This window comes from Microtus pennsylvanicus, chromosome 15 (genome assembly GCF_037038515.1).
Source record: "Microtus pennsylvanicus isolate mMicPen1 chromosome 15, mMicPen1.hap1, whole genome shotgun sequence".
Taxonomy (NCBI): domain Eukaryota; kingdom Metazoa; phylum Chordata; class Mammalia; order Rodentia; family Cricetidae; genus Microtus; species Microtus pennsylvanicus.
The window spans coordinates 13,525,129-13,552,374 of NC_134593.1; the positions used below are offsets into that span (position 1 = coordinate 13,525,129).

Below are 27,246 nucleotides of genomic sequence, written 5' to 3' on the forward strand. Positions count from 1 at the left end.
GTTAGTGGGATTTGTTTTTCTATTAATTAGTCTGGCTGCGCACATACAGAACTTGAGATTGTAACTGGAAACTCATTAATTTCATATTCCCCATCCACCCTCTCTCCTTGTAAATTCTGAGTATTCTCTTTTTTGTTTTGTTTTGTTTTGAGACAGGGTTTCTCTGTGAAACAGTCCTGGAACTCACTCTATAGACCAGGCTGGCCTCGAACTCACAGAGATCCACCTGCCTCTGCTTCCCAAGTGCTGGGTGGGATTAAAGGCGCGCGCCACCACCACTCAGCTATTTTGCATATTTTCTGAAGTGAGAATGATGTTCAGTGGGCAGTCAACTGAGCGAGCATCCAGAGGAGGGGACGATGACCGTACCAGACTAGCACATTCTCAGCACTGTGTACTGAGCGTCTCTCTTTGTCCTCAGAACAAACACATCAATGAAATAGGCATGACCACATTTCCCTTTACAGACGGGGAATCTGAGGTAAATGAAAGGCTTGAGCTTAGTCAGCTACTGACGACAGAAGAGGACCCCGAAACATGCAGTTCTGGGTGCCTGCAAATAACCCTGCAGTTGGTGTTTGTCTACAGGGCTATCATCGGCTAACTGTCTTCACTGTAAGGTTGAAGAGGAAGCTAAACTCCAGCACCCTCTACCTAAACACCAAGCCTTCTGAATGCTCAAGCACTGACTGGGATGTATACTTTCCAGAACGCTGGCACACATTTGGCGAGTGTCTGATTTCCAAGGTCATGGTTTCTCCTTTCTAAACCAACGCTGACTGGCTCCTTTCCAGTCTTCAGGCAGCCTCGTCCATCTACCCATTGCTCTAAAAACAACAGTGCCTAATGGCTCTGCGGTGACCTCAGCCAACTGCCCAGGACTCCCGATCATCTAGAACAGGCAGCAGAACACCCAGCTTTAAAAGTGGTTTTGGAGCTGGTGGTGACACAGGCCTTTTAATCCTAGCACTCAGGAGGCAGAGGCAGGCGGATCTCTGTGAGTTCAAGGCCACCCTGGGCTACAGAGCAAGTTTCAGGACAGCTAGGGCTACACAGAGAAACCCTGTCTCAAAACAAAAACAAAACAGAAAAAAAAGTCTCAAAAGCAAGCCAGCTCTGGATGCTGCAAACGAAGAAAAAGAAAGACCGGAGCTAGAAGATTCAGACACACAACTCAGACCAAATTTCTTCCTGTATCCAGCTCATCCAGCAAGAGCCTTCACCTGGTTGCTATGGAAATATCAGTCTCTGGTGGATGGCAAGCAGCACTTTAGAAGTATCACAAGCTACCATGGTAACACCAAAAACAGTAGCGATGTATCCTCTCTCCTGGAGGAAAAGGAATGGCTGAAGCTGCTGGGGGAAACGAAGCTAGGAGGGAGTTTTTGGAAAGCCTGCCTCTAACTTTGAGAGGGAATCAGTCCAAGAGACATATCCATATCCTATGCGTGTAGCAGAAGACATAATGAAAAAGATGTGTATATCTTAAGCAGACTGTAATTATTGAAGAATAATTTGCAAAGAACTGTAAATGCTCACACCTGCAATCCCAACACTCAGGGACCGAGGTAGGACTCCCGCCGAATGTTTGAGGCCAGCCTCTGCTGCCATAAAACTGTACCTCAAAAATTCAAAACTTCCTGGTGAGGTGGTTCCCTTGCTACTATGCCTGACAACCAACACCCAGTGCCAACATAGTGGAAAGAAAGAACTGACTCCCACAGTTGTCTTCTGACCCCCACGCGTGTTCCCCCATCTTCCAGCACACACACACACAACTATTGGCTGGTAGCTTAGCCCCGTGTTCAGTGGGAGACCATATCTCTATGGAATAAGGCATAGAGTGATAGACCAGGACCCTGGGCCATTCTCTAGTCTCCACACACATGCACAGGCATGCAGAGCCATTTGAACGCATGCACGCACACACACACACACACACACAGAAAAGTGCTTATGAGGGGAGCGATGGTAGTTAATAGTTGCTGGGGAAAGGAGAGACATTTTCCTCAGTGGTGTAGCTAAGGTGAGGTACCTGTGCTTCTGTAAATAACCCCTCACCAATCCATAACATAACACTCATTAAACTCATTAGTTCATAAACAAAACAACAAAACTCACCAGCAACTAACCACAGAATGAGACCCAGGATAGACAACACTGGGAAGGCATAGTAACTCCAGCTAGGAGCTGTGTTCATGCAGGACTGGATTTTGACCAGCAGAGGGCAGAAGGAAGTGGGGTCAGAGGTGGGTGGAGCTTAGTGCGAGAGTGCCCATTTATCCTGTGCTGAGGCCCTGGATTAATCCCCTGCATAGGGCGGGAAGGAGCTGGGAGTTGTTGGTTCAGTAGATAAATGCCTCTGCTGCCAGCCCTGAAGATCTGAATTTGATGTCTGTGGAAGGAGAGAACTGACTCCCCAAGTTTTCCCCCATCTCTCATGCATGCACACTCACACACACGCACATGCATGCACGCACGCACACTCACACACACAGAGTCAACCAAGAGCAGTAGATGTGAATAAATGTGACGCTGGCCCCATGACCACAAGGCTTCCACGGTGGTGTTGATAAACAAGTCAGAGAGAATAGTTAATAGTTAGAGGATCTTCTGTTGTTTGCGTATTTGTTTCTTGAGATGGTTTCTCTGTGTAACCTTGGCCATCCTGAAACTAGCTCTGTAGACCAGGCTGGCCTCGAACACAAGAGATCCACCTGCCTCTGACTCCTGAGTGCTGGGATTAAAGGCGTGCGCCACCAGTGACTGGCTACTTAGAGGATCTTAAACCAGACTGGAATCAAATCTGCCAACAGATTGTGAAGCAAGTCTCTGTCTGGTTGTCTCTCTACATCTCTTGCTGGTGAAGTTTTTACTAAATCCACAGAACATTTTAAAGTTAATCTATTCACACCTGTTTCCTTGTTTATACTGTAGAGAAGACAATTCCCCTCAGCCAGTTGTGAAAATTAAGTGGATAAGCACAGTGGCTAGAATTATTCTCTTAGCAGTGCAAGATGGTGTGCACCTTTAACCCCAACAATACTTGGGAAACAGAGGCAAGTGAATCTCTGTAGTTTGAGGCTAGCCTAGTATACATAGCAAATTCTAGGACAGCCAGGACTGCATAGTGAGACTCTGACTCAAAACAGACAGAAAATACAGCAAGCCAGACGGAGTGGCAAACAGCTGGAAACTCAGCATTTGGGAAGCCAACAGATATCGATTGCAGCAAGCTGGGAGCCAGCCTGGGCTACAGAGTGAATTCTATGCAAGCTTTGTAGTACAGTGTGAGGCTCTGTTTATACATGCACATGTGTGCACATGCTCACACACACAAACACACAGCAGAAGCCCGGCCTAGTGGACCATCCCTCTAATCCCAGAACTCAAGATGCTGAAAAGATGACTCAACAGTTAAGAGCACTGGCTACTCTGGCATAGGACCTGAGTTTGGTGCCTGGCACCCACATGGTGTCTCATAACCATCTTTAATTCCAGTTCCAGAGGATCCCTTCTTCTGGCTTCCTCAGGCACCAGGTTCACACATGGTACACAGACATACATGCAGACAAAGTACCCATACATATAAAATGAAAACATTTTAAAGAGGCTGGCGTAGGACTTAAAGAGTTTGAGGGCAGTCAAGCTACACAGCAAATTTTTGTCTCAAACAAAAGAACATAGTTTTTAAAGATTTGTCGCGCGCGCGCGCGTGTGTGTGTGTGTGTGTGCATGCTACATGTGTGTGGGGTACCCTAGGAAGTCAGAAAAGGGCATCAGATCCCCTGGAGTTGGAGTTACAGGCAGTGGTGAGCTGTTCACCACGGTGCTAGGCAGACATTAAACTCAGGTCCCTGGAAGAATAGGAAGTACTCTTACGTGCTGAGCCAGCCCTCCAGCCCTCCAGCCCCAGCACACAGCAAATCAAAGGTGTAGTGGCTGCCTTAGAGGAGATGCAAACATAGACTATGAGACGGCCCTGGTTAGTTTGGCCAGCCTCTTCACACGCCCAGGAAGAGGAAAGTTCAACTGAAGAATTGTCTGGATCAGACTGGCCTCTAGTTATGTTTGTGAAGCATTTTCTCAATTGCTAGTTTAGGTAGGAGGGCCCAGCCCGCTGTAGGTGCCATCCTTAGGTAAATAGGCCTGGGCTATATAAGAGACGTAGCTGAGCAAACCAGAAAGCCGTGCCTCTGTGGTTTCTGTTTTAAGTGCCTGCCTTATCTCCCCTCAATGGTGGACGACGTCATTGAAGAAATAAAACCCTTCCTCCCCAAGTTGCTTATGGATAGTGTTTTTTTTAATACTTATTTATTTATTATGTATACAGTATTCTATCTGTGTGTATGTCAGAAGAGGGCACCAGACCTCATTACAGATGGTTGTGAGCCACCATGTGGTTGCTGGGAATTGAACTCAGGACCTTTGGAAGAGCAGGCAATGCTCTTAACCACTGAGCCATCTCTCCAGCCCCTTGCAGATAGTGTTTAATCAAAACAATAGTAAGCCAACCTACAACAGCCCAAAGTCAAGTGAGAAGCCTATTTAGAACTGAGAATTAGTGGGAAAAAAAATTCTCACCCTGCTGGGAAAGGATCTGGGTCACAGTCCCACCCACCCTTGCTCAGGTGGGAGAACTGGAGGGAGGTTTCTTCCATCTTAGCCTGGACAGAAACTGCTCATTGCCTGCCTCCCCTACTCTAACCACCCCTATGGAGGGATGAGTAACAGCACTGACTCACACACCATGACACCAGCTGTTCCCGACTAGACATCGCCACCTTATATGGGGTAAAAGTACAGCAAGAATTGTCCTGAAGCTTTCCTTACACCCATCTCGTCTTTCTCTCCGCAAGAAGCGCTGGAATGGAGTAATAACAGGACAAGGTAGACGACCCAGTGTTCAGAAAGGACAACTAGCTGGAGATGGGGACATTAGGGAAGTCAAACAGAAATAGGGGCCCCTCTGAGACGGGGCTGGAAACATGCCCTGTGAGTCTAATAGTTTAGAAGAGTCAAGTCAGCCTTGGCTCAGGTTCATGGCCCCAGGATGACTAACAGAAAATGGTCCCTGGCACCGCTCAAGACACATTAGCCTCCAAATCAATAACTCTAGGGGACTGGGCCATAGCCAGCAGCTCCCACCCCAAAATAGTTAGCGTTCTTTTGTTCCCTTCCCATAGAGTAAAGTAGGATATGACTGAGCAGGGGAGGGGGCAGTGAGAAGAATAGCCACAGGTGAGATTGCCGACCAAGAGTCAGGAGCTAACCGAGTCCAGTCAGAGCTAACCTATGTCACCAGCCAGCTCCCGGTACTGTGGTTTAGCGCAGAAAGCAATTCCAGAGGCTAACATCTCCACACAACCATCACCCCACCCAGAAGCCTGAAAGCTGACAAATTAAAAGCTAACGGCAATTATCCATATTTTTAGCATGATAAAGTCTTAGCATTCTGTTGCCATAGAGATCAGTAAAGAATGGAGGAGCCCCACAGAGCCCTGCCCCTGAATTCAGGTCCTCTCCTTTAGGTTGGCTCCTAACCCCGCCATGCCACGCAAAGCAGAAAGAGGAGGATGCCCCTCTCTTGGGCAGACCTAGTCCTGGAACACTCAATGCTCTGGGCTTTACTGGCTTCCAAATCTGTTATCCCAGGTGGCGCTACATGAAAAGCAAGGGTTGGGGTTAAGTTCCAATTCTCCGTCTATAATTAATCAGCAAGTTAGTAGGCAGCTGTAGGGGCTGGAGAGATAGCTAAGAGATCAAGGGTACGTACTGCTCTTCCAGAGGACACACCTACACCCCACAAACTTTTTGCAAAGAGGAAAGAGTTGTAGAGATCAATTAAGTGTGGGGAACCCTGCTGTACAGTGCCCAAGCCTTTTTGGATACTGAGCTGGGATTCTCACTACAGGTCAAAAGTCGGGCCTAAAGGCAGTCTGGGCTAGGAGCCTAAACTGAGGGGCATCTCTGGCTCACAGAACGCCACACTGCCACCTGGTGGAAAGACAAGATTTGTCTTTAGGCCCCGAGGAAGAGACTGGGAGTGTCAAAGTGTGCAAAGGCACAAAGACGGTTAAAATAATGCAGGGAACCAAGAGGTTGAGAATGTAACCCAGATACCAATGGGAAACTCCACGTGGGTGTGAAACCTTTGTGCACTTTTCTTCCTAAGGGCTAAGCACAACGAAGAGGGTGAAATGGTGCTACCAAAGCTTTTAACACCCTAACCATCAAGATTTTAGCGCAGAAGTTAACATCAGATAGGTGTCCCAACTAAGACCACACCCGGGTGGACAAGAGCCATCGCAAGGGGAGCCAGTCGGCCTGTTGCGGAAGTCTCGGCATGTTTGTATGCATGAATGTGGACCCCTGGTTTAACATACAGTGGGAAGAGCTCACAGAGAAGAAGGGATGTCTTCAGCTGCTAGGATCGAGGCCACCGGAGACACAGCAGGTAATGGAGAGTAGCAGCCCCACTCAGCGCTCCGACTCCGGGTCAAATGTCGGGCTGATGAAGAAGGGCCAGTGTGCACAGGAAGAAAGACAGATTCCACCTTTCACTAAACTCCTTAGATCCCCCTAGGCACCAATTGCTTGGCAGAAGAGGAAGCCGAGCCTACAGCAGGTCCATGGTGTCAAAGCCCAATCCCGTGCTCCAATATCTTTTCCATTCAGAAGTCCTACAGGCTTTTCTTGATAGCCTATGGGATAAAGGCTAGTTTCCTTAGTTACTGATCGTGGTCTTAGCAACAAGGGGAAGATGAAGAAACGACTGGGATGTCGAGAAAGAGCAAAGTCATCTTTGGAGACGATATGCAGGGACAGACATGAGTAGTGGACCACCAGCTCACAATGATAGAGAAACATTATTAATTATGAAAGCTTGGCCTTACCTTAGGCTTGTTCCCAACTAGCTCTTAAAACTTAAATTAATCCATTTATATTCATTTATGTCCTGCCGTGTGGTGTTACCTTTCTTCATCCTATACCTTCTGTTTCCTCTTCCGTCTCTTGTTGGCTATTAACGCCTTTTCCCCAGAGTCCTCCACCCCCACTCCATCCCTGGAAAGCCTACCTGTCTTCTCCTGCCTAGCTATTGATCATTTAGCTCTTTATTACACCAATGATAGCAATACATCTTCACACAGTGTGCAAACAGGACACAACGGATCTCCGTGTGTTCGAGGTCATCCTGGTCTTTATAGAGTTACAGGACAGCCAGGGATACACCGAAAGACCCTGTAAAGAAAGGAACCACTGGGGTCAGGGCCCAGGGGAACTGCTCTACTCAGATATAAATGACAGCAGTGGCAGGAGCTAAGTCCCAGGTCTCCATCTACAATCCTCCTCCATGTTCCTCACCTGGCGGGAACACTCTACCTTCTGCCAGGTTGGCCCCAAGCTACACATATCCACCTGCTGACACCAGATCCGGTCCCTGGTCCCCATCAGAAAAGTGATGTCTGAGCCATCATCCACCCTCTTAGTCACAGGCAGACCAGCAAGTTTAATTGTTGCAGGGCTCCTTGGGCACACTCAGGATCAGGAACCATCTCCCTGGCCACACAAATTCCCCAAGCCCATTTCACTTTCCTCAGCCCCAATATCCCCAGCACAACTGCTTGCCCAAGCAAATCCTTGCTATGGCACAAACTTTCTGTTCCCAGGAAATGTAGCCTAAATTTTCCATTGTTCCATAATGGTTCCCTGAACAGGACCTGTCTAACTGTTGCACGAATAATAAAAACCCAGAGACAGATATTGGGGTTCAACCTGAACATCAGAAAAGCAAAGCAGCCACACTATCAGACAGTTCTTTTTTTTTAATATTTATTTTATTTATTTATTATGTATACAATATTCTGTGTGTATGCCTGCAGGCCAGAAGAGGGCACCAGACCTCTTTACAGATGGTTGTGAGCCACCATGTGGTTGTTGGGAATTGAACTCAGGACCTTTGGAAGAGCAGGCAATGCTCTTAACCACTGAGCCATCTCTCCAGCCCTACCAGACAGTTCTTACCTCTATGAAATCTTCATTCGACTGAAAGAGAGCGAGTTCCTGTCTCATCCCGCCTTATACTCTTCTCTAGTGCTGGGATTAAAGGTGTGCATCACCACTACCTGGCCTCTACGGCTAACTAGTGTGGCTCCTGGGGTTAAATGTGTGTGCCATCACTGCCTGACCTGTATGGCTGACCAATGTGGCTGTTTTACATTCTGATCTTCAGGCAAGCTTTATTTATTAAAATACAAAGGAAATATCGCTACATCTAACTAATACGGTGACAATCACTTTCCTCCAGCTCCACTGAGACCCTAAACAATGAAAAAAGACTATCGACCTGCAAGAAATCTAGTCTGCTGGGTCGTTTTCAAAGTAGGTATACAGGGGCTGGAGAGATGACTCAGAAATTAAGAGAGTATTACTTTTCCAGGTGACCTGATCAATTCTCATCACTATTTGTAACTCGGTCACAGGCAGAGGATCTGATGCCTCTGGCCTCCTAGGGCACCCACACACATACATGTCATTTATTTACACAGACATGCACACACACACACACACACACACACACACACACGTGATGAAAAGTCAGATCTTTGGGGGCTGGAGAGGTGGCTCAAAGAATAAGCTTCTTGCAGAGAAACAGAGTTCAGTCCCCTGGCGCCCATACAGTGGCTCACCACTGTCTCTAACTCTAGTTCCAGGGATCTATCTGATGTTCTCTTCCGACCTCCCAGAGCATCTGGTACACCGACACACATACAAGCAAAACCTTCACACGCATAAAATAAATCTGACAAAATAAAATGAAATCTTTTGGGGATGTGGAGGCATGAGCCTTTAATCCAAACACCTGGGAGGCAGATTCAAGCGGATCTCTGTGAGTGAAAGACCAGCCTGGCCTACAGAAGGCCAGCCTGGTCTGCAGAGGGAGCTCCAAGCCAAGCCAGTCAAGGCTACATAGTGAGACTGTGTCTCAAAAATTAAAACTACAGCCGGGCGATGGTGGCTCACGCCTTTAATCCCAGCACTCGGGAGGCAGAGGCAGGCAGATCTCTGTGAGTTTGAGACCAGCCTGGTCTACAGAGCTAGTTCCAGGACAGGCTCCAAAGCCACATAGAAACCCTGTCTCGAAAAACTAAAAAAAAGGGGGCTGGAGAGATGGCTCAGTGGTTAAGAGCATTGCCTGCTCTTCCAAAGGTCCTGAGTTCAATTCCCAGCAACCATATGGTGGCTCACAACCATCTGGAATGAGGTCTGGTGCCCTCTTCTGGCCTGGAGACATGCACGCAAACAGAATATTGTATACATAATAAATAAATAAATATTTAAAAAAAGAAAAAAAAATTAAAACTACAAGCCGGACAGTGGTGGCTCACACCTTTAATCCCAGTACTCGGGAGGCAGAGGCAGGCTGATCTCTGTGAGTTTGAGGCCAGCCTGGGTTGCAGAATGAGTTCCAGGACAGGTTCCAAAGCTACACAGAGAAACCCTGTCTTGAAAAAAAAAACAAAAATTAATTAAAATTAATAAAAATTAATTAAAAGGAGGAAGACACATAGGGGCCTATGGGTAGAGTGCTTGCCTTGAATGCACAAAGCCTTGGGTTCCATCTCAGCATGGACATACATAAACGAGAAACAAGTTAAGAACCAAAAAGATTCCCAGGCTTTTAATTCATCTCTAAGGACAATTAAGTTTTAGTACTCAATCAAGTATCAGGAATCTCCCAAGTCAAGGTCTCAGACTCAAGGGTGCTAGACCTCAGCTACTACTCGAGCTCAGACAGAACCCGCCCCGACATGCACACACGAGATCTCCGATCAAGCGGCTACAGAGAGCTTTTCCTCATTAGTCTCTTGCAGCAACAACAACAGCAACCTAGTGTGTACTGGGACTCCTGCTGATATGTCAAGGTTGCTGACCTAAGAGGCAAAAACAGAAGCCTTTCCACATCTAGGTCACACCGAGAGTTAAACGTACTTGCCACTCTGGAGCAATTAGCCCAACAGACGGCCTTGTTTACTCTGGTATTACCTGTTCCCAGGCTGGTATGTAGTACTGACGGTTCCAGGTTGGGTAGGATATGTGGCTTGCCTACCGGATGCTTCGGAGGTGAGCAAGTCTTACAATATCACATAGTCTACCTTGTCTCCCAGCCCTTAGACTTGTAAACAGCTGTAGGGATGTACGCTCCCTGGATTAAATCCAGAGAATAGATCCAGTGGCTGGCAGCCTAAGAACAGAAATGAAAACAGTTCTGCTATGGTGCTGGGGAAAGATGAAAGGTGTCCAGCACTGATTTGCTCTCTCGTCTCATCCATCATGCTTTTCTAATGCAAAGGTCCTGCAGGATGAAGGGACTGCTTCAATGTGTATGTCTGAGTGGGTGCCAGCTGTGTGTGGTACCCACGGAGATCAGAAGAGAGCACTGAATTCCTACAGTCAGTTACAGGCAGTTGTGAGCCATCTGACATGGGTACTGGGAACTGAACTCAGGTCCTCTGGAAGAATATCAAGCTGTCTTAACCACTGAGCCATCTCTTGAGCCCCACAATATACCAATTCTATATAAACGTGTCTTTAAAAACCCACCCCTAAAGTAGGGTGTGGTGATGGCGCGTGCCTTTAATCCCAACTCTTGGGAGGTAGAGGCAGACAGATCTCTGTGAGCTCAAGACCAGCCTGGTTGCCTTAGTTAGGGTTTCTACTGCTGTGAAGAGAGACCGTGGCCACAGTAACTCTTAGAAGAACATTTAATTGGGGTGGCTTACATTTTCAGAGATTTAGTCCATTATTTTCATGGAGCAACATGGTGGCATGCTGCTGTGGGATAATCCTTCTGTATGTTGTGAATATGGACTCCTCTCATTGGTCAATAAAGAAGCTACTTTGGCCTATAGCAAGGCAGAATAAGGTCAGGTGGGAAAGCCAAACAGAGATCCATGGAGAAAGAAGGGCAGGGTTGAGAGAGGCAAGTCAGCCACTGGAGAAGCAAGAAAAAGCCACGAAGCCACAAGGCAAAGAGTAGACTAATAGAAATGGGGTAATTTGAGTTGCAAGAGCTAGTTAGTAATAAGACTGAAGTATAGACCAAATATTTTGTAATAAATATAAGCTTTTGTGTGATTATTTGGGACCAGGCTCAGTCGGGATAAAAGAAAAACTCTACCTCCATATACAGCATGCAGGCAGACATGGTGCTGGAGAAGTAGCTGAGAGTCCTACATCTTGACTCAAGAATGTGGCTTAAGTATATATGAGACCTCAAAGCCCATCTTCAGAGTGACACACTTCCTCAAACGAGGCCACACCCATTCTAACAAAGCCACACCTCCTAATAGCGCCACTTCCTTTGAGGGCCATTTTCTTTCAAACCACCATCTGGTCTCTATAGAGAGTTCAGACCAGTCAAGGCTATTTAGTGAGATTTTGTCTCAAAATGGGGGTAGGGCTAAAGAGACGACTCAGAAGTTAAGAGCACCCACCTTGGCTGGGCGGTGGTGGTGCACACCTTTAATCCCAGCACTTGGGAGGCAGAGGTAGGTGGATCTCTGTGAGTTCGAGGCCAGCCTGGTCTACAGAGGGAGTTCCAGGACAACCAGGACTATTTCACAGAGAAACACTGTCTTAAAAACCAAAAAAGAGGGGGCTGAAGAGATGGCTCAGTAGTTAAGAGCATTGCCTGCTCTTCCAAAGGTCCTGAGTTCAATTCCCAGAAACCACATGGTGGCTCACAACCATCTGTAATGAGGTCTGGTGCCCTCTTCTGGCCTGTAGGCATACACACAGACAGAACATTGTATACATAATAAATAAATAAATATTTAAAAAAAAAACAAAAAGAAAAAAAGAACATCCACCTCTATGTTCTAGTTGCTTCTCCAGAGTCACAGAGTCACAGTTGTCTCCTTTCCCTTTATTTTATTTTATTTTTTTTATTTTTGGCCACACTGGCTGTTTGTCTCCTCAGTAGTGGAGCCTCCGACCAGTACTTGCAAGTCCCTCGAGAGGCACGAGTGCTCGGTAAGGTTCGTCGTGCACTGTGACTTTGTGGTAGCCTTGGCTCCCAGCTGCTGGGATATCTTTCCATTGGGTTTAACACTATTACAGTACTGCCTTGCAACTAATGCTGCTGGGGGTCAGCAGTGGAGAGTCGTTTGCAAGCTCTGACCTTTGCTACTCATCCTGAGAAGAGGGCAAAGGATGTCTCACCACCACTAACCCACTGAGCAGAGAACAAGGGTAGGCAAGGAAAAAAGCGCTCTCAACTACCTAACAAGTTCCCAACTGCCCCACAGAGGAAAACAGCCCCAAAGGAAGAGATCAGAACCGTAAACGTTGATGTTAGCCATCTGCTGTGGAATATTAGTTGAAGATATGTTACACTTGTTTATGCTGTGGAACATTTGTTTAATGATGCAAAGATGTGTTGCATTCTTTTGTTGCAGATAACTCTGCGAAGCTGTGTTGCTTTGCCTGTCTAAAACACCTGACTGATCTACTGAAGAGCTGAATAGCCAATAGCAAGGCAGAAGAGAGAAAACAGGCGGGGCTGCCAGGCAGAGAGAACAAGAACAAGAAGAGGGAGGGGGAAGGAGAAGGAGAGGAAGACTCTGGGGCTAGTCACCCAGCTAGACAGCCAGACTTGGAGAAAGAAATAAGGAAAGAAAAAAAGGAAGGAAGGAAAGGAAAGGAAGCAATGTAGAATATAGAAAAGTTAAAGCCCAGAGACAAAAGATAGACAGGATAAGTTAAGAAAAGCTAGCAAGGGGGCTGGAGAGATGGCTCAGTGGTTAAGAGCACTGACTGCTCTTCCTAGAGGACCTGGGTTCAATTCCCAGCACCCTCATGGCAGCTCACAACTGTTTGAAGATCCATTTGAAGGGGATCTGACAACTTCACATCAATGCACATTAAAAAAAAAAGATAGCAAGAAGCAAGCCAAGATAAGGCAGGCATTCATAAGTAAGAATAAGTCTCTGTGTATCTGTGTATTTATTTAGGAGCTGGGTGGCAGGCACCCAAAATGGCAAAGAGGAAAAAAAAGACAACTACAGACATCAGCTACCAATATCTATTCCACTGACATTCTTTCCCAGGAGAGGGAAAAAACGGCAGTAGGTCTGGGGTAAAGTGACTTTCTATTTTCACCAGGTTACCAGTGTTTCCCCCCAAGTCCCCTCCCATTCTAAATGCACGGTCCTTCGGCGTGTAGGTACCTCCTGGCTGAGATGGTGCTTTGCTTACTGTTTGTAAAACATAGTCAGCTGGGAGGTGGTGGTGTATGCCTTTAATGCCAGAATTTGCGAGACAGTCAGATCTCTGAGTTGGAGGCCAGCCTGTTCTACAGAGTGATGAGATTCTGGAAAGCCAGGACTATACAACACAGTGAAACCCTGTCTCCAAAAAAAAAAAAAAAAAAAAAAAAAAGGGAAAAAGTCACTGGACATAATATATAACAGGGAAAAGATAAGCATTGCAGCTCAGATGGAAGAGTATTCTGGCAATCTCCAGTCAAAAATACTACAGGTCACAGTAAGTGTAGCAACTTACAGCCCGGCTCTAGGGAAAGATTTCCCCAGTGTAACAGCTCTACTCCAGCAGGGGACGGCTTTCCTGGTGAAGTTGTAACAGTTCTGATCCGGTGGAGGAAGTGTAACAACTCGGTTTTGCTAAGTGAAGGTTTTCCCACCAAGAAAGTGTTACAGCCTTGCTCTGCTCTGCCCAGGCTGGGTCTCTGACCTGGTCCTCCGCAAATCTCATTCAAGAGATTTACTGGGAGGGAAGAATCCAGGAGGTGGTCTGCCTCTGCAAGGGTGGGAAAGGCAGCAGCAAACTGGACAGGTTCGGGGCTTATACAGGGCTTCTTAGGAATGGAGTTTTTCCAGAGACTTTTTTTTTTTAGGGTGGAAATCGGTCAGATTTCAGATTGGCGAGATCACATGCTCAGGGATTGGTTGGTTTTCTGCTCAGATCAACAAGAGACCTGGGCCTGTCCTGGGCTCTTGGAAACCTCAGACCCACTCCCAGTGAGTTCCAAACAACTCCATTCCCCAATACAGATGCTGATGGTACCTCATTCAACAGCTTGGGCACCTGAAGAGGATAGAATCTGTTTTCTTGGAGATGGTTTTCTAGAGTCCCACATCTCCATCCTGGGTGGGCAGCTACCCAACCGTCCAGACTGCCCCTCCTGACCTCACTACTTGGGACTTGAATATTGCCACAGGTTCCTAGGCTATACTGCTGTCCGAATCAGCACCCCATACTGCCCCTACTGCAAGCGTAAACTGAGGTCATTCCTCGGTGACACGGATGCTGCACTAAGTATTCTCTATGAGCTGATGGTGCCAACCCTCACTCCAAAACTCCTGGGGACTTCAGTGCCCAATCGTGCACTACCCCCAAGTCACTGCTGTTAGAGCCGAAGTTAATTCCCCTCTGTGAAATGGACAATTGGACTAGAGATGGCCGGCAGTCCATCCAAGGCGGGCAGAAGCTAGCCAGCTTTACACATACCATGCTCCCCCAGAGTGGCAAATTTAGAAAAAGCGGTGTAAGGGAGAAAGAGGCCACCCGCAGAGCTCGGGTGGAGGTTTTTTTTTTTTTATTGGGTGAAAGTGAAGGGGAAAAGTGGGGAGGGGAGGGGGAGGCCAGCCTCTGGGGACAGGAGTGACAGAAGAGCAAAGAGACACAGAGAGGATGGGAGACAGGCAAGGCCCTTTTAAAAGGGACCGTAGTGAATGTGCACAGGAGGTGCTTATTGGCTACAGCTGAGGACATAGGCTCCAAGGGCAGGCCAGTGCAGATGCCTGAATACTAACAGCGAAGGCTGTGTCTCTTTCCTAGAGAAGAGACTGATGGGCCTAATGGACCAGTCAGAAAGCCGACACCCAGAAGCCCCAGGGGAGGGGTGTGTGGAGGTGTGGGGGCAGGGGACGTCCGAGTCAGGACCTCACAGGTTACCACCACATACTGTGTGCTCTACCAGGAACACGCCCAGCTCTCACTCAGCTTCTTAGGTCCTTTGGATCCCAGGTAAGGCAGGAGCGCAGACCCAGCATGCCCAGATTTACAGGAAGCGGAGGACAACAGGCAGAAAGTAGCAGAGGCCATAACTTCACTTTATTTATGTTTCCTCCTTACACAAAGCCATCCAAACAACAGAATAAGGCAAAGGCTGGAAATGTGTTCAGTGCATGTTCTCGGGGCTGTTCCACAAACCTTGCTTCCCCCGAGCCCTGCTCTGAAGGCTGAGTTCCCGTCCATGCTGCTTCACACCCTGCACTACTAATCTTCCTGCCCGAGCCAGAGGCCTTTGAGGTCCGTGCTTTGTGTCCCGTTCTTTTTTTTTTTCCTTTTGGGAAACAGGGTCTCACTATGCAGCCCTAGTTGGCCTGAAACTCACTAGGCAGACCAGGCTAGCCTTGAACTCAGAGATCAGCTGCCTCTGCGTCCAGAGTGCTGGGATCAGAGGTGTGCACCAGCATGCTTAGTCCTGGAATGCCTACCCCTCGCCCACCGTGACAGAAGGTAGGAAAGCAGACTGAAGCGGTCCTCTCTGGCGGGCGGGCAGGGGGGCTCACAGGTGAACCATCCAGCAGATGTCCTGCACCTTCTGTGCTGTGGGGACAGAACTCAAAGCGCTTCCACGGCTCTCACACTGCACACAGGGCTAGAGACCGATGGTATAGGAGCGGCCCGTGGGGTTGTGAATAGAAGAACAGACTGGTGCTGTCACCGCCCACTCGTACCACACCTTCTTAGAATTGCTGCATCGCCAGAAACGCACGCAGATGCTCTGCCCTTCACGCACCGTGATGGGCTGCTGTAAAGGAAAAGACAGGGAGGGTTAGGGAGATGCTTGGTAAGAAAACTATACTAGGCTAGGCAGAGATTAGATGACAAATGTGGGGTACAAACCTATAACCCCAGCACTCAAGAGGCTGAGGCAGGAGGACCAGGAATTCAAAGCCAACTTGGGCCATAATTTCTTTCTTTTTTTTTTTTTTTTTTGGTTTTTTCAAGACAGGGTTTCTCTGTGGTTTTGGAGCCTGTCCTGGAACTAGCTCTTGTAGACCAGGCTGGTCTCGAACTCACAGAGATCCACCTGCCTCTGCCTCCCGAGTGCTGGGATTAAAGGCGTGCGCCACCACCGCCCGGCTTGGGCCATAATTTCAAATCCTATCTCAAAACCAAACAACAAAAGATAAACACAGCAAAATATTTTGACCTTCACAACTTACCTGCTGTGTTAAAATATGGAACACTTAGCGACAAAGGGTAGTGATTCTATGAGTATGGACGGGACGCCATGAAAACACCTAAGACGCTAGGAGGCCTGGAAAACGATCTGACAGTAGGAATGTTCCCGGAAAACTAGGTCAGTTAGCAGGGTGGCTAGATGAGCAAAGACCCTCACAGGCAAAGCTGAGAGGAATAAACGCTAGCGACGACAGCTGGGAGACAGGAAAATCCACCAAACCAACCCGTACAACATCATTCCAGATTTTCACCTGAGGGCAGCGGCAAGGCACTGAAGGGGTTAAATAGTGAGACAAATGCAAATTACAGTCGTAAAAAGTGATTCCTGTCCCAGGTAAAGACTGGGCAGGAGTGGTCAGAGATGCGGGGAGTCCAGGTAAGTCACTTAGGTAACCCCAACCAAGATGTACCAACTTCTCAGAGCAAGTGACAGAGCAGAGCATGGGTTACAGCAACCTAGCCGACGGGCAGGCATTCTCCCTCAGCCTACAGCCAGAGAGGTGATTCCTACCTTAATGGGGAAGAGGATGGGGAACCATGAGAACATCCCAGGAGAGTGGGTCTCTGGACGGATACCTGTGGAGACGAAACAACGGCATCCTCAAGGCTCCACTTTCCCTCCCACCTATGATCTTCTGTGATCACGAAAGGAAGAATCAAAGATCTCCACTCCCTGACTCTGGGCCCCTGCTAAATTAGTGTGCTGGACCTGAAGGAATATTCTGGAGCAGCCCCAAGAACGTAAGATTGAACAAATGCCACCCATGCTGTGGCGCCCTCTGATACTGTCCCAGTCACTCACTCAGACTGATGTCCCGATAAAGCACCGTCTCAAAGTAGCCTGCAAAGCCATGCAGCACCGTGTTCACCTCCACGGGAAACTCCAGGGTACAGTAGCGGTTGTTGTCAATCATAGGATCTGATAGGAAAGATGAGGGAGGATGACAAGGGACCAGAAACCCTAGACGACTTGGTGAACGTAGAGTAAGATCTAGCCCCAGAGGACTAGATGCGCAGACTTGGATAACAAGGGAGGAAGCAGGACAGCTCACACCCTTCCCAATCAGGATGGCCATGCGAGAACTTACCTCGGTTGGGATGGCTGAAGGTGAAACAGGGCTGCGGTGCAGACAGCTGGTGGAAGTTGTGCAGCCGAACCACGTAAGGCATCTCAAACTGTGCCTGCAGAATAAGAACCACGTATGATATCTCAAACTGTACCTGCACAGAGTAGGAACCATGCAAGGCATCTCAAACTGTGCCTGCAGAATAAGAACCACGTAAGGCATCTCAAACTGTGCCTGCAGAATAAGAACCACGTAAGGCATCTCAAACTGTGCCTGCAGAATAAGAACCACGTAAGGCATCTCAAACTGTGCCCGCACAGAGGAAGAGAGCAAGAACTAGAGGACACCGACAGGAGGTACCAACTTCCCCAGAGGGAGCTCAAACCCCAGGATCAAAGAAACAGACAAAAACACTGTTTCTCTTCAACCACCTCCTTCAGTCCCAATTTCTTTCACTTCTTCATCTGCTCCACAGAAGAAAATAGAGAAGACTAAAGAATATTCCCACCTTCTAGAAAAGCAGCTCTTTACCTCAGGGTCACGGTCCTTTTCCCGACAGGCTCGGACCTCATTGTACAACTTAGAGGAAGAAATGGGAGCCAGGAAGGAGGTGTATTCTCCAGGGATGCTCACACCATCATCTGCAGAGCAACAGGGTCAAATCAGTTTCCAATTGGAGGGAAATAGCATGTTTGCACTGACTGAAGGCTCCAACAATAAAACAAGCCAAGTCAAGGCTGCCGTGGGCATGGCAGGAAGGCAGGTTGATGTGCCTGCCATAGGGTTCCACTCTTAGACTAATTTAGAGCCATAGAGTCGTACACTACTTAGTAACAACAAATTCTGCGGTGACTGCTAAATGACTATGGAAAAACAACGGTCATTACACAAACTAAGGTGACTATGTCCCTGATGACATAATCCTATGGGACCACATCATGTACATAGCCCACCACTGACGGGTATCTGTAATCTGATGGTTTTGAAATTTTGTGGGGATCATAACGCCCCATGAAAGTCAAATACCACCCTATGGTAGAGGTTGTACCCTGAGCCTCCTTTTAGGTAAATGCTCTAAGCTAGATCCTACTCCCTGGCCCTCCAAGTGCATACACATTATGATAACTCAAGGAGTCCACAGACCTCAGGTAAAGAATCTCTAGTTCCCCCCACTTTTAGCTCTCTGAAGTTTTGATAGTGGGTATCATTTTCTAGTCTAGCAAGCAGCAGTTTGCGGCCATATGATCTGATCCGATTACCCAGGCTGCTTCCCAGACCAACCAACCGCCTCCCACCCGACATGGACAAACCTTTCAGGAAGTGCTGTGCTCCATCCAGACACTCAGGGGACAGCTCATTGTCTGCAAAGGAGCCCAGAAGCTCGCTGACAATGATGTCCGCTTTCTCTGGGGCCACCCATTCCCGCATGTCTGAAGAGACAACCGTCACCTGGCTCCCCCATTCTTCAAACTGCCAGTTCTCCAGCCTGAAACAGAGGTGATAAAAAGGAAGCACTGGAGCTGGACACTGGGACCCAGGACAAGCTACCCAGCGAGCAGGCTGCTACTCACGTCACTACAGCATTGGGGTTCTTCTCCACAGCATACAGCCTTATCCGCCGGTCAGCCTGCTTGGCTGCTCGGAGAGATGCATTCACCAGGGGACCCCGGCCTGCACCTAGCACCATCAGTACCCTAAGGAAAGAGAGAGTCAAGCAAATTGAGCAGATGGAGATACAGGCCCAGAGCTCCCCGGGAACATAAGAAAAGCACTCACTGGACATTGGTCTCCTTTTCTTCTTCTGGTACTCGGTCTAGCAAACATTTATAGATAGCCTGGGGGGTGGGGAGGACAGAAAAGATCACAGCTATGATCCCTTCTTCACTATCTTACCCTGTGCCCTGCCACCCTGAAGCCAACACTATACCTGCTGATACTGAGAGTATTTGATGGGGTCCTTTTCAAATACTTCGTATGTCTGAGATTCCAGGTTATCCATCAGTGGCTGATAAATGAGAAGACAGAACAAGTTGGCCAGTTTTTGGCAAATGGCCAAAATATCAAAAAAAATCTCCATTGCTTCATGAATTTTAAGTAGGATCCTGGATCACCTACTCTCAAGAGATAGTTCTTGCTATTATTATTATTATTATTATTATTATGGCTTTGTGAGATTATTTTTTCAGTTGAAAAGTATACCACATGCAGGCAGTGCTTGAGGAAAGGGCACCCGAATCTGGGACTGGAGTCATAGCTGTGAGCCACCAGGGGAGTGCTGGGAATCAAACCAGGTCCTCCGGAAGAGAAGTCAGTACTCTTAACTGCTGAATAACCTCTGGTCCCTTTTCTCACCAAACCTACCTGAAGTGGGGACTGCAGGTAATCTTCATAGCCTTTGGCAAAGAGTTCGTAAGCATTGGGTGGAGGACGATTTTGGCTTAAGTATTCCAAGTACTGGAGGTAGGAGCAGAATTCCTTCTCTGCGTGGTGGTTGGTGCCCGTGATGATAAACTGCACCTCCAACTGTGAGGAAGTCAGAGCATTAGGCCCAGCTCACAAACCATGATCCTTAGACATTACGGCTTATGACCAAAACCCCTATCATAAAATAAGACCCACACCCCAGTTCTCCAGCGACATTACCGGTGCCAAAAAAAGGTGGGGCTTTGATAAATCTATGAAGTCCTCATTTGCCAAAAAAAGCATCATCCTGACTCAAAGGGCCACAAGTGAGGGGGGTCCCTGCAGGAACATGGCAGGCAGGAACACAATCCCCAAAGAGGTAAGAATGAAAACCCAGTTCAGCCTGACTGGAGTCTGACGCCAGGCGGTTCATTGCCAACATACTTAAACACAGTAGAATTTGAGAAAATGTTTGCTGGGATAATACAATCCCTGGTGCACAAGGAGGAGTAACTACATCAAAACTCAACTCAAAGCATCTGTCGTTTCTTCCAAGATGGGTTCTAGAGATAGGTTACCTGTACTAGCTTAAAGGCCTAAGGAAAGGATCTGGCCTGGTCTTGGTCATACAGATAGTGCAGAGGTCATTTGGGCTGTTAGCCACATCTGAGAGCTTGGGGAAATCCCTGGCTACACAGATAATGTAAGGGTGGTTTGACTACTAGTCATCGCTAGTCCTGGCTGTACAAGTTTGATATGGTCTCCAAGCTATTGATCACTTATAGTCCAAGCTTTCTGAATTTTTTCCTTCCCTTTGAAAAGACAATCCTGCATGCTTAACATTCCTGGTTTCTCTGGTGAACTGTGAGTACAATGAGCTTCACACTCCCTACACACAAAGACTCCACACTCCCTACACACAAGGACCTTTAACTTCTTACTTGTTTGCCTGTTTATTTGAGACAAACAGGGCCTGGCTGTCCTGGAAGGCCAGGCTGACTGAGAACTCAGAGATCTGCTTGCCTCTGCCTCCCAGTGCTGGGATGAACGGTAAGTCACCACACCCAGCCTCTTACTTTAAATACTTATATAACACATTTCTCATGAAGTTTGGTTCCTTCTCCAGAAATCACAAAGAGAACAATCACCTGTCCCTCTTCCAGAGGGAAAAAAGTCAAGTAAAAGTGAGTGAGTCAGGCGATGCCATTGGGCTACCCACCTTGAGGAGCCGGAATATCAGCCTCTGCTGCATCTTAGAAAGAACAGGAAATCCCTTCTTGTTGGTTAGGAAAATGCTGGTGGGGAGAATGGCTGCTTTGATGGGCTCTCCAAGCCAACGATCGATGACGTGATTAGACGGGAGGTCAGCCCCAATTTCAAGAGCTACACAAAGGAAGAAAAAGGCCTATCACCTGGGGTTCGGCAGGGAACCCTGCCTTACACAGTGGAAGGTTTCGGCAAGGAACCCTGTTTTACTGGGTACAAGTTTATTTTTTCCTTCTGTTGAAAACTGGTGGTTGAGCCCAAGGAAAGCAGCCAAAATGTCCAGCACACACATAGAACTCACTTCTTTCTCCCTTTTTTTAGACAAGTTCTCACTGTATAGTCTTAGATGGCCTCAAACTCACAGAGATACACCTCCTATGTTCAGGGATTAAAGGTGCAGGAAAACAGGCCAGGCGGTGGTGGCGCACGCCTTTAATCCCAGCACTCGGGAGGCAGAGGCAGGAGGATCTCTGTGAATTCGAAGCCAACCTGGTCTACAAAAGCTAGTTCCAGGACTGCCAGGGCTACACAGAGAAACCCTGTCTTGAAAACTGACCCCTCCCCCCAAAAAAAGGTGCAAGAAACTAGACTGGCCAGTGCTGGTTCTGTTTGCAGAGCAGGTCTCAAGTAGCCCAGTATAACACTGGACTTCAGTGAACTTCTGATCCTCCTGTCTCCATCTCCTGAGTGTTAGGACTGCAGGCACGTGCCTTTACATCTGGTTTTGTGTGTGGTATGGAGCTTACTTAGGGCTTCGTGTATATAAGCAAGCAAGTGCTCTACCAACTGACTTACATTCCCAACCTCACGAGACTGTTGATCTTTGTTTTTTTATTTTTATTTATGTCACAAGCATATATGTATGTACATATACCATGTGTGTGCAGGTACCATGGAGGCCAGAAGAGGGCATCAGGTCCTCTGGAGCTAGGGTTAATATGCAGTTGTGAGCCATCCAGTGTGGGCTCTGGGATTTGAACTCTGGTCCTCAAAATAGAGCAGTAAGCACTCTTAACCACTGAACCATCGCTCCAATCCTAAGACTGTTGGCTTTTGGTTTTTGGGGTTTTTTTGAGAAAGGGTTTCTCTGTGTAACAGCCCTAGCTATCCTAGAACTAGCTCTGTAAACCAGGCTGGCCTTGAACTCAAAGAGATCTGCCTGCCTCTGCCTCCCCTGCCCTGGGATGAAAAGCAGTGGGCCACCACGCCCAGCCACGCCCAGCCTCCTATCCCAGGACCCTTGTGGACTTACCTACTGCAATTCTCTTGCTATAGTCACACAGAGTCCGGAAGTTATGCCACCTGCCCAGAATCAGAAACAAAATGGCGTCAAATGCACGTGACTCACAGCTCAAGGAGCTCGTCCTCCAGTGCCCCAACCCCATGCAGGATGAGCAGGAAGAGACGACGCACCACATCCACGTCTTCTCTTCCCCACTGTACTCCTCCGTATGTGAAGTTGGGACATTCTCAATGACATCATCTCTCAGGTCCTCTGGAGCCACCAAGGGCACCCTCATCCAGAACTGCATACGAACAGGTACCATTAGTTAGTTTTCAACTAATTGGGTCCAGAAAGTTTCCTCAAAAGACCTTGATCCAGATTACAATCTTTTCATATGCTTTTTTTAAATTTAATTACATCTGTGTTTAATATTTTCTTACATGCCCCCCCTTTTTTTAAATATTTATTTATTTATTATGTATACAATATTCTGTCTGTGTGTATGACCGCAGGCCAGAAGAGGGCACCAGACCCCATTACAGATGGTTGTGAGCCACCATGTGGTTGCTGGGAATTGAACTCAGGACCTTTGGAAGAGGTCTTAACCTCTGAGCCATCTCTCCAGCCCCCCCTTTTTTTTTTATTTTTGAGACAGGGTTTCTCCGTAGCTTTTTGGTTCCTGCCCTGGAACTAGCTCTTGTAGAGCAGGCTGGTCTCGAACTCACAGAGATCCGCCTGCCTCTGCCCCCAAGGGCTGGGATTAAAGGCGTGCACCACCACCGCCCAGCATTTTTTACACATCCTTATGCAGACACCTAACTTATCTTTTATTTTAACTAGAAACAATCAAGTATTTTCTATGACTTGCTTTTGTTTTACAGCGTAAGACTCACCCAGAACCACTCGCCCCACAGATTCTGTTCTGAAACTCTCTACACCACTTTGAGGCTGGGCGGTGGGGTGGGGTGTGGAAGGTGGGCAGTACTGACATTTCAATTCAGCCAAACGCACTGGGGCATAACCAGCAAAAGTAGGTCTCACAGCCGACTATCACAGCACACACAAGAAACCATACCATGGAAGAATGGTGGCCGGTATGGATATGGTTGGTCAGAACTCTGGCCAGGTTCGTGTTATCTTCCTGCTTCAGGGGCAACAGGAAAGCTGGAAGACCCAAATATGCCCCAAAATTCAGCTCCTGTAACATGGCCTGGAACACAGGGAACGAGAAAACCACTGAGAGCTAGGACCAAATACTTTTGAGGTAGGGAGGAGTTAAAACTGGATCGAACACTGTGGCCCAGGCTGTTCTGGAATTCGCCACTCTAAGTCAGTTTGACATTCAATCTTCCTCACTCAGCCTCCACAGGCCTGAAACTAGCTCTTGTAGACCACGCTGACCTCAAACTCAAAAGAGATCCGCCTGCCTCTGCCTCCCAAATGCTAGGATTAAAATGGTGTACCAGCCGGGCGGTGGTGGCGCACGCCTTTAATCCCAGCACAGAGGCAGGCAGATCTCTGTGAGTTCAAGGCCAGCCTGGTCTACAAGAGCTAGTGCCAGGACAAGCTCCAAAGCTACAGAGAAACCCTGTCTCGAAAAACTAAAAATAAATAAATAAATTAAATAGTGTACCACTGCCGCTCAGTGATTTTTGTAATTTTGAGACAGGGTCTGTCTACATAGTCCTGGCTATCTTAGAACTATATAGACAAGGCTAGCCTTGAACTCAAACTTTTTTAATTTTTTGAATCAGAGCCTTATGCTCACTTCAGCAGCACATATACTAAAACTAGAATGAAACAAGGTCTTAGAACGTAGCCCTGACTTGGCCTGGTACTCTATGTAGTCAACTCAGAGATCTGTTGAGTTACAGATGTGACCACCACAGCCAACATTTAACTGTACTCTGACTCACCAAGTTCTAGGGAGTGGCAGTTACTCTAACCCAGTCTGATGACAGAACTAATTTCTTTCTTTATTTTTTTTCTCCTTTTCTTTTCCTAGCTTGGAGCTCTCAATCCTCCTTTTCACTGTCTCCCCAATGTGGAACAGTCTTCCAAATGCTGAGATTACAGGCAGGTGCCACAATACCTACATCAGACCGAATGGTCAAAAGGGCCCCAGAGAGAAATCAAATTGCCTTACCGCCTCCGAGTTCCTTCGGATCTTCTCCACTTTCGAGTCGGGATGGATCCACGGAGAAAGCTTTCCCACAATGAGCGTATTCCAGTCTGCACATCCCCACCCGAGAAAAGACAAAGACTCACTGAGGTCTGGCGTTTATTCAATTTCTAGTTCTCGGCAGGAAATAAAGAGTAGAGGGGAAACCAAGTCTTTTCTCTCAGATAAAGAATGGGGACTGCAGCTTTTACTAAGTAAACATGGAGGAAACAAGAGTTACCTATATCGCAGGACTAACCAATATAACCAAGTCAGAAAAGGAGGAAAATGAAGGCCTATAAAGCAGAAGCCATTGCTGCCTCTAATAATAATTAAGGGCACATGGGATGGTCCCTACCCCTTCCCGACAGCAGCAGGTCTGATCGCGTCTGGGGGCCAGGCCGGTTCTTAGCAGGCTCCTGAATGAACTCCCTCTTGAAACGCGGGTGGAAGACAGGCATGCAGAGGAAATCAAACCTACAACCGCGAGAGAGACTCAGAATTATCATGTAAAGTGAGGACCCGGAGATCCAACCAACCGGGTTTAAACTGTCTTGATTTTGCACAGTTCTATAAAACCATCAATCACCCCGCGGGCTACTGAGTTCAGCCCAGCCTGGGGCACACACTTTTCACTACACTGTACGTTCCTTTCTTCCCAAAACACCGTCAAGAGAAAGATGAATGAGAAAAGATGGAAAACCAAGTCAAGTAGCATTCTTCCTTCCCTGATAACACTGGCTTTCCAGGACTGTGGAATCCAGATTTGTTTCAGTAGTGCCCATGCCTCCCCAGCCAGATTAACCTCTTCTCTCGCTTGCCCCTTCATACTTCCCTCTACTCTCAATCTCGGCCTCCAAGGCCCTCGATGGGCTGACTTGCGTCCCTTTTTTAATTTACCCAATAACTCCCCTGACTTTTGAACTCGGTGACCACACGCCTCCCAGAGTTTCATCCTCTCGTCCTCGGGCCGAAGTCTTCCCCACTCAAGGAGTAATGGTGTCTCAAGCCCTCATCCCCAGCGGGGGACTAGTCTGCCCTCCTTGGTCCCCAAATTTGGATCCCGTATTCCTCTGGCGGAGGCCCAGCCCTCACCCCTGCTTGGCCACAGCACCCAGTGTATCAGCTATTTCGGGGACGCAATTCAGGTCCCTGCCGCTGGACACGCGGCTGCCACCGGCACCTCCGACTGCCATCGCCGCCATCTTTTCCCTCGCGCGGCCCACGCCGGGATTCCTTGATACTAAGGACCAATCACAAAGCTGAGAAGAGTCCCAGGGAGGCGGGACAAGTCGCCCTAACAACCAGAGCGTCTTCACAGCTCCAGAGCGGAGGCGGAGGGGACCCTGCGGCCGCTCCCGCCAATCCACAGGCCGCACGGTGACGTAGCTGTGGCTCCCTGGTTCTACCAATGACAACCTCGCACTGGTGACGTCCTGCAATCTCCCAGAATGCCCTGTCGGTCTGAAGCGCTCCAGAGAGACTACAGGTCCCATGCAACCCTGCAGCATAAGCCTGAAGGATCATCATTGGGCCAGGCCAGAATGTCTGCGGGCCAGTGGCGCAATGGATAACGCGTCTGACTACGGATCAGAAGATTCCAGGTTCGACTCCTGGCTGGCTCGTTGGGACTGGTACTCCTTTATTTGCGTCCCTTGCAAATAGAATTTGTTCCTAAACAACGAGTTTAGACGTATTTTTATTTCCTTGTCTCTCAACCGCTTTATTTCCTTCACTCTGTTCACGCTGTCAACTTCAGGTCTTAACATGCTTGGGTGTTGCAGCGAAAGCATGCTGGCGTTTCTCTCTCGTCTTTTCAAAGCGGCTTATATAATTAAGTGAATCTGAGCATGAAAATTTCAGTGATTGGACTATTAAGATGAGCTTTGTCTCAGTACTATGCTACACTTAAAAATAGACCGTAGTAACTTAGCCACTAATTCCTAGTGATTCTGTCTCAAACACAGATGTAAATAAACATCTTCGCGTGCGCACTCCCCTCAGAGAAAAAGAATTCAGTGGAGGTTACGATGCCCAAGAATCATGAAACTGTTTCGCATTTCTTCCAGTCCACAGCTGGAAAAGAAGGAAATGACAAAGGAAGGAAGGACCTAGGGAGGGAAATAGGAAACACATACCTGAAGGCAAGAAGCCCACAAATGTTGAGGGCCCTCCAGGCCAGTCTGGTGGAGGCATTTTCTCAGCTGAAGTTTCCTCTGCCTTGTGTCAGCTTGACAAAAACAAACAAACAAAAACAAAAAACTAACCAGGACAAGGAGGCGTTGACAGAATTCAGGGGCTCACTCAGTAGCAAGGAACCGAGGAGCAGGGGGGGGGGAATGGGGGGGGTGCGGGATACGGATGACACATCCAGCGGTTTGTCTTTGCAGTGGGAGCATTCAGGGAGAACCAGATCTGGGGTTCGGGTGTGTAGAACTGGTCATCAGGAGGGTGCTGTGTAATAGAGAGGTGCATGAACAATGATCTGGACCAGACAATGTTTGGAAGTTTCCAGACGAGAAGGCTTGACTAGTGAGATCATCGTGGATTCTGGGAGACAGTGCCCTTGGCAACACAGGAAAGATGCGGATTGGATGTGCTCTAAGGAGCCCTGGGTGATGGAAGTCTCACTCCCCCACACCCCTAAGAAGGACAGTCAGGAACCGGAGAACCAAGAAAATGGACCATGAGAGGCCAGGATGATTTTGTACAACTACACTACCACCTGCACACCTTATGACCGCCACACCACACCACAGCACAGCACACCATCACCACACACCACACCATAGCACACCACACCACCACACCACACCACACCATAGCACACCACCACACCACACCAC

At 48.0% G+C, this 27,246-nt stretch overlaps 1 protein-coding gene and 1 non-coding gene across 4 annotated transcripts; one reads left to right on the forward strand and one right to left on the reverse strand.

Moving 5' to 3' along the window:
• Positions 1 to 15,116: 15,116 nt before the first annotated feature.
• Prmt5 (protein arginine methyltransferase 5) lies at positions 15,117 to 26,715 on the reverse strand. 3 transcript variants are annotated; one of them, XR_012907915.1, is made up of 17 exons: positions 25,496 to 25,649; positions 24,759 to 24,877; positions 24,386 to 24,471; positions 23,315 to 23,449; positions 22,428 to 22,540; positions 22,267 to 22,316; positions 20,968 to 21,131; positions 19,707 to 19,868; positions 19,273 to 19,350; positions 19,122 to 19,180; positions 18,917 to 19,039; positions 18,656 to 18,831; positions 17,877 to 17,986; positions 17,367 to 17,460; positions 17,081 to 17,197; positions 16,170 to 16,854; positions 15,117 to 15,991 (listed from the first exon to the last, which is right to left on the reverse strand). XR_012907915.1 is itself a non-coding variant. In XM_075949289.1 (17 exons), the coding sequence occupies exons 2-17, from the start codon at positions 24,859 to 24,861 to the stop codon at positions 15,689 to 15,691; spliced, it is 1,788 nt and encodes a 595-aa protein (XP_075805404.1). In that variant the 5' UTR covers positions 24,862 to 24,877; positions 26,539 to 26,715; the 3' UTR covers positions 15,117 to 15,688. The 3 variants fall into 3 exon arrangements, 2 of the variants coding, with proteins under 2 accessions (XP_075805404.1, XP_075805403.1); XM_075949289.1 differs by lacking the exon at positions 25,496 to 25,649 and adding an exon at positions 26,539 to 26,715 and having other exon boundaries at positions 15,117 to 15,841; positions 16,790 to 16,854; XM_075949288.1 differs by having other exon boundaries at positions 15,117 to 15,841; positions 16,790 to 16,854; positions 25,496 to 25,794.
• On the forward strand, positions 25,953 to 26,025 carry Trnar-acg (transfer RNA arginine (anticodon ACG)). Its single transcript has one exon. It is a non-coding gene; the product is annotated as a tRNA-Arg (tRNA).
• Positions 26,716 to 27,246: the final 531 nt, after the last annotated feature.